The sequence below is a fragment of the Anneissia japonica genome, unplaced genomic scaffold (genome assembly GCF_011630105.1).
Source record: "Anneissia japonica isolate Jap-2015-1 unplaced genomic scaffold, ASM1163010v1 scaffold3474_len973312_cov172, whole genome shotgun sequence".
Classification (NCBI taxonomy): Eukaryota; Metazoa; Echinodermata; class Crinoidea; order Comatulida; family Comatulidae; genus Anneissia; species Anneissia japonica.
Window position 1 is genome coordinate 226,303 of NW_022747780.1, and position 10,970 is coordinate 237,272.

The following is a 10,970-nucleotide window of genomic DNA, read 5'->3' on the forward strand; positions in this document are numbered from 1 at the left end:
CCAGCAGCAGCGAGATGTCACTGCAGCAAAACACTATTGTACACGGTACCAACGCTTTTCTAATATAGACAATGGGTCGTGTCTCATATTATTTGTTATATTTTTATTATTCATTATTTTCACTTGGCTCGCATAAATAATTTTGTTCAAAGAACATTTTATGCAGTTTTACTTCGCAGCACTTCACTTGCAATTTGCAATTTCTAGTATTTAAGATGTAGTGTTCCCTGACTATGAAAAACAATCACAAAAAAAAATGTTTATCATATTGCAGTAAACATACAATATTATCTTGAGCATGCCTGTAGGAATGATTGAATAAAGGTGTACCCTAATTTTTATACTGGATAATGATAATGAAAATAATAATAATAATAATAATAATAATAATAATACAAAAAAAATGTCAAAAATATTACAAGAATTCATTCACTTGATAATAGTAATACACTTCCATTGGAAGTGTTTCATTATTTTTTTTAAGTTTAATGGGAAAAACATTTTTTAAATGCATTAATTTCTATGTTCAAGTTTTTTTTGGGTATTTTTCAATGTGTCTTCAGCAAGGACTGTTGCAGTCAATGATGTATCTATGAGTCTTAAAGTGGGAGCTGATGAGGGGGAACAAAAGTGAAGTAAGGGGCCCCGATGATTAAGTAAGAGAGAGGCACTAGCTCGCAAAATAAGGTGATAGGTGATTTTTATCTACTTGAGCGTGATTTTTTTTGCTTTGAACATTTTCAATGGGGGTGGGGAGGTGATTAGGAGTGCAAGTATTTTTTTGGGCAGTGGGGGGAGGCGTGCACCCTCCCCTTTGATACACCACTGGTTGCAGTTTAGGTATTGTGTTCTTTTAAAAAGAATTGCTTTCACATTCAGTTCAAACTTAAATTAGGAATGATTTAAAGCATTTTAGTTTTTATGTACAGGGTAATTGTATGATTGATGGGTTTGTTTACTGTATGGTTAGTTAAGCCTACAAGTTTCAAGGTTTTGCCCATTTTTTCATTTTGGCAATCCTACTTAGTTTTATTACTCAGAAATTGCTGAATAAATATTATGTAATGACCTCAATTTGACCTCTATAATATGTGTTATGTAAATAGTAATATCTGTACTTTGGAACCAGGGTTTTGGAAAAATCTGATCACAAGTTAACAATGTTAGGACAGGTCTAATTATCGCACTAAACAAAATATTTATAATATTTGTAATTAATTTATTTCAATACAAGCAGATGTTACTAGATTAAAGCATATTGTATGAAAATAAAATTTTTAGAAATAGATGTAAATTCGAATAAACACCCCCGCTCTGAATAAATTCTTCCTCCCCCCTCTCAAATATACACCTTCTCCAGAACCTCATTTGGAGTAAGCACCTCCCTCGAATAATCATCCTGGGCCTTTTTTTTTTCATAGAATAAACGCCCCCTAAATGACTAATGGAAGCAACATCATTTTCAACACATTCTAATTAATGTTACTCCTGTAGAATTACCGGTATATTTTTTCTAATCTAGTTGGGATCAATAAGTTTTTATCATCACCCAATAACACATTTTGATGTTGATGTTGTATTTCCACATTTACAGTAAAATACAGGGCCATTTAATTGAGTATCTTACACCAAAAAAAAAATGCCTCCGTCGAATATATGCCTCCCTCAAATACTGTAAACTCCCTCAAATACTAAAATAAATACCCAACTAAACAATAAATCCCCTATTGTGTTCTTTCAATATATGGTAATTTATTTTGATGCAAGTATAGTACACTTCATTATATTATCAGGACTAAGGACATACAGTAAAAAAATCAAATTTGGAGAAATAGAATTATATAAAATGTTTTTAAATGATAAGCTAAATTCATAAAAAGATTTTAAATTTAGAAATTTATGGAATGTTCATTTGATAGAGTAGTTTTCTGGTAATAAGGGTTTTGCAGCTCTGCAATGAAGTTCTGATTTGAGAAGCTAATAAAAATGTATAAACAAATGCGTACTCAGCATGACCTAAGAGCCTCTCAAACCATCATCCGATTAGCATGTCATGTTTGTTTTGGTTATTACTTACACAGTTGTTAATCTTTTTGTTTAAATACAGACTGTATAATGCTGCAAATAAAATAATGTTTGTAATAGTACAATAGTATTAACGAAAATATAATAATTATGCTCAAATCATTTATCGTATTATAAATGACATACTGGTTTATCCTCTTTAAATATGGTTGAATAATAAATGTTTACATGTGCAATGACTATTAAACCATGATGAGATTAGCATGTCATGTTTGTTTTATATTTGATTGTAGAGCCATATTGCTGACTATGATTGTAGAGCCATATTGCTGACTATGATTGTGTATTATGCCTACATCAACTTTATGCCTAACCATGGTCTCACATGTTATTGTAAATAAACTATCGTGTACGGTTTTAAGAATGACTATTTAAAAGGTCATCATAAAAACAATCATAACTATAAATCTACATATTTTTATACAACTGTATAATTAATTCTGCAAATGAAATAATGTTTATAATACAATAATAATAACGAAATATAATAATTATACTCAAAATCATTTTATCATTTTTTTAACTGACATACTGGTTTATCCTCTTTAAATATGGTTGAATAATTAATGTTTTTTATAAATACATTAATCTATCTGATGATAGTTGTACATGTGCAATGACTATTTAAACCATGATCAGATTAGCATGTCATGTTTGTTTTATTTTATTGCAGAACCATATTGCTGGCTATCATGTGTTATTATGTCTACATCAATATTTCTAAAACATACTATGTTGTATGGCTTACATTTGGATATGACTTTTTGAAAGGCTGTCGTAAAAACAATCGTAATAATACATCCACATTTTTAGAGACCTTTGTTACTTAATAGATTCTAATATTTTAATACAGAAATTTGACTTATGAAAATTTGATTTAAATATTAACAATTAATACATTAATTAACATTAATACATAGGAAAGACTTTTCAAAAATTTGACTGACAAGAATTTTCAACTTAATAATTGCAAATAAAATATAATCGATCTATTTTCAGTAGTTAAAATTATTAATTTTTACTATTATTATACACATATTACAAATTGAATAATAATTACAATTATATAACAAAATATAATAATTAGCATAATTCATTTATCATGACTGACAAATTGGTTGTTATTCTTAAATATGGTTGAATAAAGCTTTGTTCAGAACTGTTGTATGCCCATATATAGTCATGATGTGATTAAATATGGGCATGGTGTGATGTCATCAAGACCATATTTGGGCATGTCACATGTTTTTGTCAAATAAAATTTGATATTCTGGACAATAATAATATAATGTTTTAAATATTGTAAACTATCTGATAGTTGTAGATGCTCATTGACTATTTAAAAGGTCAAGGCATAAAATAAACAATCTTACTTTATCTACTGTATTTCGAACCCCCGGGGTTCGAAACTCTCCTGGTAGGTTCCAACACAACTGCAATGATTACTAGCTGCAATATTATGGAATATTAATATAATTTAATTTAATAATTTAATTTGGTGTTGGGTATGTGTTTGACCCAATGACCGGGGTAGTTGTGAAGCGCTTAGAGGCTTTCTGCATGAAGCGCTTTATAAGAACGACGACATATTATTGTTATTATTATACAGTTTTAATATGGTATGCAAAATTGTACATAGTTTCACTAATTTGCAGTTGTTGATCTTTTGTAAAAATAAGAAAAAAAAACAAAAGAAAATTATACATAAGGCCCTATAAAAAAAGAATTATTAGTTAATATATTATCCTATCTAGGCTGAAAAAGTGATGAGGAAAGGAAACTTTTTATTTTTATTTTTTATTTTGCTAAAGTCACCGTTGGGTTGTTTGCTGGTGCATTGATATGCAAAGTAAAACATGATTGAGATAATACAAACAATATACTAACTATTTACTAAAAAACAAAATGAAGGGAAAAAAAGTAGAAATAGAAGGCATGCATGCGAAGGTGATAAACTAATCATTTTTTTTATTGGGCCTTAAATCCTTGTGCTGAGCTGTGGTTAAAATGCTTTTCTCCTTTTCTGAGTGTTCTGGGTTCAAATCCAGTCGCATTATTATGAAAAAAAAAACAAACTATAATAAATATAATAATTAATGTGATAGATTTAGTGAATAATTAATTATAAATAAAAAATCATTATTATAATTAGCTTTATTAAATTGTGAATATAAATGAATATTAAGAAATATTAGTAATGAATATGTATGAATAATGCATCCAATAGAAATTAAGTATAACTTCGATTGGATACAGAGTAATGTGTCAGTATATATCTTGGGGTCCTGTGTTAAAATCCTGCTACATCATAATGAATAAAAACAAAATATCATTATAAATAATATAGTTTCAATAACCTAAATTATTAATTATAAATAAATATTAATACCAATAATGAACATGATTATGAATAATTCATGTTCAAAAGAAATTAAATGAAATTTTGATTGGATACAGTACTAGTAATGTTCCAGTACATAAAGAATGATTGCAAACAAATTGAGTTGATTCTACAGTAATTGCATCAGCATCATCAATCACAGAGATGCCATCATGCCAAATTACTAATCATATGACCTTTTTCAAGCTGAACAAGAATAAGCAGCACATAGCATACATAAACAACCGCAAGGGCATAATAATGCAGTGATAACAGAACAATTGATTATCTTTAGTTATTCTATAATCTTAGTAATGCGAGTATATGCAGGACCTAGAAAAAGAAATTCTCCCTCTCCCCCCCCCCCCCCCCCCCCCCCCCGACCTCGAAAATTGTCTCAATAGATTAGAATTCCTCTGGCCTCATATCTGTACACAACATTTAACCCAACGCTGGTGCTCTGGAGGGAGCAAAAATAAAATGTTTATTTTTTTTTTTTTTTAATTAACCCTAAAGTACACAATTACAACACTGGTGCTCTGGAGGGAGCAAAAATAAAATGTTTATTTTTTTTTTTTTTTAATTAACCCTAAAGTACACAATTATTCCCCCAGTACTAAAAGTAGCTCAACCGTTGTTGCCTGTAGGGGGTAAAAATAGAAACAAAAAATAAATATCCGGGGACATGAGCATTGGCCTCAACTGCTAGTCATATCACACACTGTTTCTAGCCCTATAGCCACATTTTTGAAGACGTTGAAATACTGTAGTTTGGAAAAAATCTCATATCATTATCATAGAAAAAATCTCATATCATTATCATAGAAAATATTATCGCAGTGAGTCACATACAGTATGTTGTAAATAGTTTATAATGATAATAAAGAAATAATGAGCCTAATTTCCTTTTCCAAAAAATAAGGATGATTCTGAAAACTTGCGACTATCATTGATCATCCATTTTTGTGTCTGTGCCCCCTGGGGGGCAAAGACACTATGTTATGATCTGGCAGTTAAAGATGCCGCAAAGAGTGAATCCGGTAGAGGTGCATGATGGGTCTTGTGTCATCTTAAATACTTATTACTGTACAAAAGTCATTAAAAAAAAATGCAACATCACACATTTCCTGAAAAACGAAACCCATGTGGATACTTTATTAGTAAAACATAATACAGGAGGGCATACACATGCGCTCCCGCTGAGAGCCTATTTTCTTTTAGTTTTATGAGGCCACTCTTGTATGATTACATTAAGTTAACATGTTTAAATGATTATTATTAATGTGTTCTACAACATTATAGTCAAAATCTAGCATTGCTGAAATTCATTTTTTCTGTCAGTCATTCTCTGTTGAAACGATCACTTCCGACACGTACCTCTGAGACAATGAACATCCGAGTTAACAGCTTGCAGGGTTTAGACAAATTCCTGTACAACTTTAATATAATATCTTGTATTGTTGTGTCTGACAAGGGCCCCAATGGAAATAAGTTTGTTATATTTTAAAACTTTCTTGAGTTACCCTAGAAATTAATGTTGTTCTTAGTTATGTCTGTTCTTTGTTTTTGTTTAGTACTTAATAAATATTTTCTGATTTTAATTCCTAAATAAAATGAAGTCAAAGAATTAATTTTACAGTATATAATTTTTAAGTATTTATTTCTTCTTTATTATATCTATAAAAACATTTTTCATTGCCAATCTTAAAATTGTTATTTTAAACCACTTGGAGAAGTGATGAGTGAGGGAGGTATTAAAGGCGTTTTACTCAGGCCAGTTCATTGGTTAGCCTGGGCATCAGAAAAGATTTGAGTCGGTCACATTCGTATGAAAGAAGATAATAATAATAATAATAATAATATGCAATGAATCATGATAGTAACTTTGGTATTGAGTTACACTTCCACTGGTGGAAAATAATGATGATAATAAAACTTTCAAGAAAAACCTATTGTCCCCTTCGGGACAATATGTTAATTGTAGTATGGTTGTAGTTTAGTTAGCGAGTGTGGGAGGGCGAGTTTCAATAAGGAGCTTTCTATTGAACATAATGACATTACATAAAGTCATCTGCGCATGCGAGAACGTCGAGTCTTCGCATCGCATGGATTCTAGGTTATCAATTTGACCAAATCTATGTTGTGCAGAGAACATAGGATGGTCACATATAAATCCGTTCTAGTGTCCCGTCTGCGTGCAAACCAAAAGTTCTCTGGTTCATTTTTTCATTTGTCAGTAGGCAAAATATTAGACTTTTATACTGTAATCAATGATCTTCCATTTATTTTGATTACAGATTTATATGCATCTGAGACATTATACTTGCCCTGGGGAGCAGCGTTGGATCGTCCGAATCCTCTTCATCGTACCAATATATGCCTTTGAGTCATGGCTAAGTTTGCTGTTCTTTAGTAAGGATCATTATTATGTCTACTTCGGCACTATAAGAGACTGCTATGAAGGTGAGAATACTTCAATATATTTTTGCGAACATCATTTAGATTATTCATATGATGGGATTAAATGAATGGGAGTTATTTCACTCACTCTTACATAAAATCTTTAGCTCTAGTACAATCTGTCAGTTTCTGTTATCGCTACTCCATGTCTTAATCAAGTCAATCATTAAATTAATAAACCAGTACTACACATGGAAGGTATAGGTCTACCAATCAATTAATCTTTCAATATATCAATTGATTCTCTTTCACATACTCTGTAGTACTGTATATTTCCTTCAGGTGCTATTAATGCTATTCTCACCCAGTCAAATAGAATAATCTATTTACCAATATTAAGAGAGCACTTTAATATAATGACTTTTTAATGATCGAACACTTATGAATAATAAAATAATAACTTTAATAATTTTAAGAAGAATACATAAATTTAATTGGGCAATGTTAGATTTTTTAGGTTGTACAGTTTGTCGTCACCTTTTTTTTAGCTGTTATTAATTATTGTATGTTCTTAATGTATTTTTTTGAATGGTCAAGTTTTAAATTCATTCTTGATGTTTTTGCCATACCAAGGAAAACAATTTTCATGAGATTTATATTTTAAATTCATGACGAATAAAGTGATCTTATGTCTTATATCTTATGTCTTAACATTATATTGAAGTTTTGGATTTTTGTGACAAGCAAAACCAGTCATTTATAGGAAAAATTCAAAATTGAGGTTTTGTATTTTTACATTTTGTGCGAATCCTTACTTAAAACAGTGTTTATTTGATTAAAATTGGTTGAATGTTAGAATATTTAATTCATTTGATATCAACCATGTAGGTTTTGAGAGAACAGCTTCCAAATATTCCAAAATCAATTGTTTGTTATTAAGATTTGTATTTTAAAATACTTTTAATATATTTTTTCAGTTAGATGATATTGTAGTGAATGATATTTTTCAGAAACATTCTTCTGTATACTGTATCTTCTTTTATAAAATGCAAAAAAACCTGAAAATGTTCAAAATTTTGATTCTTGTACATTTTGGGTGTTTGTGCAAAATTAGAAATTGCGACAAAACGGCGTGTTATGCCAGGGCTAGTCACATTTTTCCAGTCCCAGGGTCGTATTTTCAAATCCTGTTAATATTGTTTTCTCAAAACTTACAATTTCATTCCCTAAACCTAAACCTTAAAATCATTACACCATTATGCCTTTATCCACTACTAAATATAACCCGCCTTATTTATAGTTTTTATCTGCCTTTGTTGTTATCTTTTTTTCGCTTAAGCTGTTGTTGTCATTTACAATATGTTGTGATTATTTTACATGCCATTGATTGCTATTTTCTCTTTCAGCATTTGTAATATACAACTTTCTAAGTCTTTGTTATGAGTATCTCGGTGGCGAGAGCACTATTATGGCAGAAATACGTGGCAAACAAATAACGTAAGTAGATTTTTTTGTTAAACCAGCCAGCTTCCTATCCTGGTAACTGTTATAAGTCCTTGGTTTAAGCAAAGAGCATGAAAAGTTGAAATTCTGATTAAGGCATGTATTCATATCTGTAACAATGAACCACTCTCATGTTTTGATATAACACCACTGCAACCTGTGCCAACATTTTTTCTCATGTGATTTTTTTTTGGGAGGTTTCCAAGTAATGTGATCACTATCTAATTTTTATGTCCTAATAGTTACAATAACACTTGTTTATGCTTCGCTAAGCGGAACTCGTCAGTATTAATAATGATATGCAATTAATTAGTATCCGCATGTAGCGTCCATTCCGGATCTGTATATATGGCGAGAGAGTACTGGAGTTGCTGTGATGCATGGCAGTTAAGCTTCCTTAGCTGAGTCCAGCAGTGCTTAAGTCTCTGGTGGGTCAGAAGAGCTCAATTAGCAAGGAGCTAACTACATTTATGACTTTCTTAAACCTAAATCCACAACACAACTTCTCAGGTCATCTAGTAAGCAGCTTCTTGAACAAAGGAAATGGATTCTGAAATATTTTGGAAAAAGTTCATTTTCATATGCTGCCCTATATTATGGAATGCCTTACCCACTGACATCCATTTATCTTCAAGTATTTTTCTTTTTAAGAAAAGGTTAAAAGTGTACCTTTTTCAATCTCCTGCTATAGTAGGTGATTGACATTTTAATGTACTAGTGTAAATAATTTTTCTTTCACAATTTCAGGAGTTTAATTTTTCATGTGCACTTTGAGTAATGCCAACATCATCAGAACTTAAATGATCTTCCAATCTCCATATTTTCAATCAATGTCTTCATGTAAATTTTTGAATTTATCCCTTGTCATCCCCGAAACTTTGAAATACCGGGTTGGTGTCCGGCGGGGGATAGTTTCACTGGTAGTTGGGATATTATGTTTTTGTTGTTTTCTTTAATTCATTTTGTTTTGAATAATTTTTTCTCCCCTAATTATGTATGGCCTTGATGAAAAACACCCATGGGTGTTTCAAGTGTCTCCGTATAAATAAAGTATATTATTTTTTATTAGCGCCACTGAACATTGCATCTGCCTTGGATACTGGCAGTTTAAAAATTGCTGTTGATTGATTAATTGATACTAAAGCATATAAATGATTAATTATATATTACTTGATGTTCTTTTTTAATGCAAGGAAATAAATAATAATAATAATAATAATAATGTGTGGAAGGAAATAAGTGGAAACTGAATTTTCATCTTTGTTTTTTGGAATTTAAAAACTAAGTTTATCCTATAAAATATGTTATTCAATGATCTATCAATTTAATTTTTGAAGGAATTTTCCATATTTCCTGACAGATGTTGTATCATTAAGAGAACAAACAAATATGAAACAGAATATGAATGAAACAAAATCTGTGTATAGGTAGGCTTGCCATCATGTTACAATTCAGTATTTTAAATCTGCAGTTATCTAGTTACAGTGTCCTTACAATACTACCACAAATGTTTGCTTCTGTCCTGTTTAGCTCCGGATTAGGAGCTCTAGAAACAGTCGGCTGATTGATTAATAGACATTTTTTTTAGCTCTACTGCATCAAATGTTTGCCTCTATTACACTGCCCTCATGAGGCTGATTGATATATCTTTTTTAGCTCTACTGCCTCTATTATACTGCCCGCATGAGGAGCTCTAGAAACACACGTGGCTGATTAATCAATAGTTGATTGATTAATAGATTTTTTTTAGCTCTTGCCCTCATCAGAGCTTTCGAGATTACGAGAACTTGTTTTTAAAATCTGTAATTTGTGTATTTCTGCATTCTACCATGATGAGTTCACAGAGTTTTTGAGTGCGGAAAAATTGGTTCTCAATTGCAATTAAAACAATGTTTGACGATACATAATAAGGCATGAATTGCTCGAGGAAAAAATTACATTTAAGAGCGCATAAATGGCTCGAGGAGGTCCTCACAGGTGTTTGCATTAATGAAGCAGAAAATAACACCACAGGTTGAATATATGCACTTACTTAATTGAGGTTGAATGCGGTTGTTTACATAATGACAAATAGAGATGATGAAGCTGTAAAGAGAGACAGAGCTTTCCTTTGTTTCACTGTCCTATCTATATCTTCACTTTCCTCAAATTATCTTTCCTTCCAACTCTTTTCTCTCTTTATTTCTCCTTTCCTCTCCTTCTCTATATCTCTTTTTTCTCTCTTGGTCTTCATACCTTTCTACCTACACTCGCTCTACCTTTCTTTCTTTATTTCTCTCACACTTCCATTTTTTCGCAGGGATTGAACAAAATTTACACCAATACATTTATATTTTGCATGGTTAAACAGAAAAGTAAATAATTGTCACATTTTTTTTTTTTTTTTTTTTATATTTATTTATTAAAAGTTATTAGTTTTCGACTGAAAATTAGAATGAATAATTAAAATTCTCATATCAATATAGTAACAGTTCCATATTCTTTTGCATTTGTCCTTAAATTGACCAGTAATTAATTTTAAGGAATTTGGTTGTAAAAACAAATTTTAAAATCTATATTTCACTGAAAATTACTATTAATGAGCAACTAAAATGATTTATTG

The 10,970-nt window shown here is 30.6% G+C and overlaps 1 protein-coding gene across 3 annotated transcripts in view; it reads left to right on the forward strand.

Moving 5' to 3' along the window:
- Positions 1 to 10,970, forward strand: part of LOC117120567 (transmembrane protein 184B-like) — a 24,784-nt gene that overhangs the window by 4,518 nt on the left and 9,296 nt on the right. For all 3 annotated transcript variants that reach the window (XM_033265589.1, XM_033265590.1, XM_033265591.1), the window contains exons 2-3: positions 6,763 to 6,928; positions 8,272 to 8,362. In XM_033265589.1, coding sequence (XP_033121480.1) covers positions 6,763 to 6,928; positions 8,272 to 8,362 — 257 coding nt within the window. The remainder of the gene's footprint in view (positions 1 to 6,762; positions 6,929 to 8,271; positions 8,363 to 10,970) is intronic.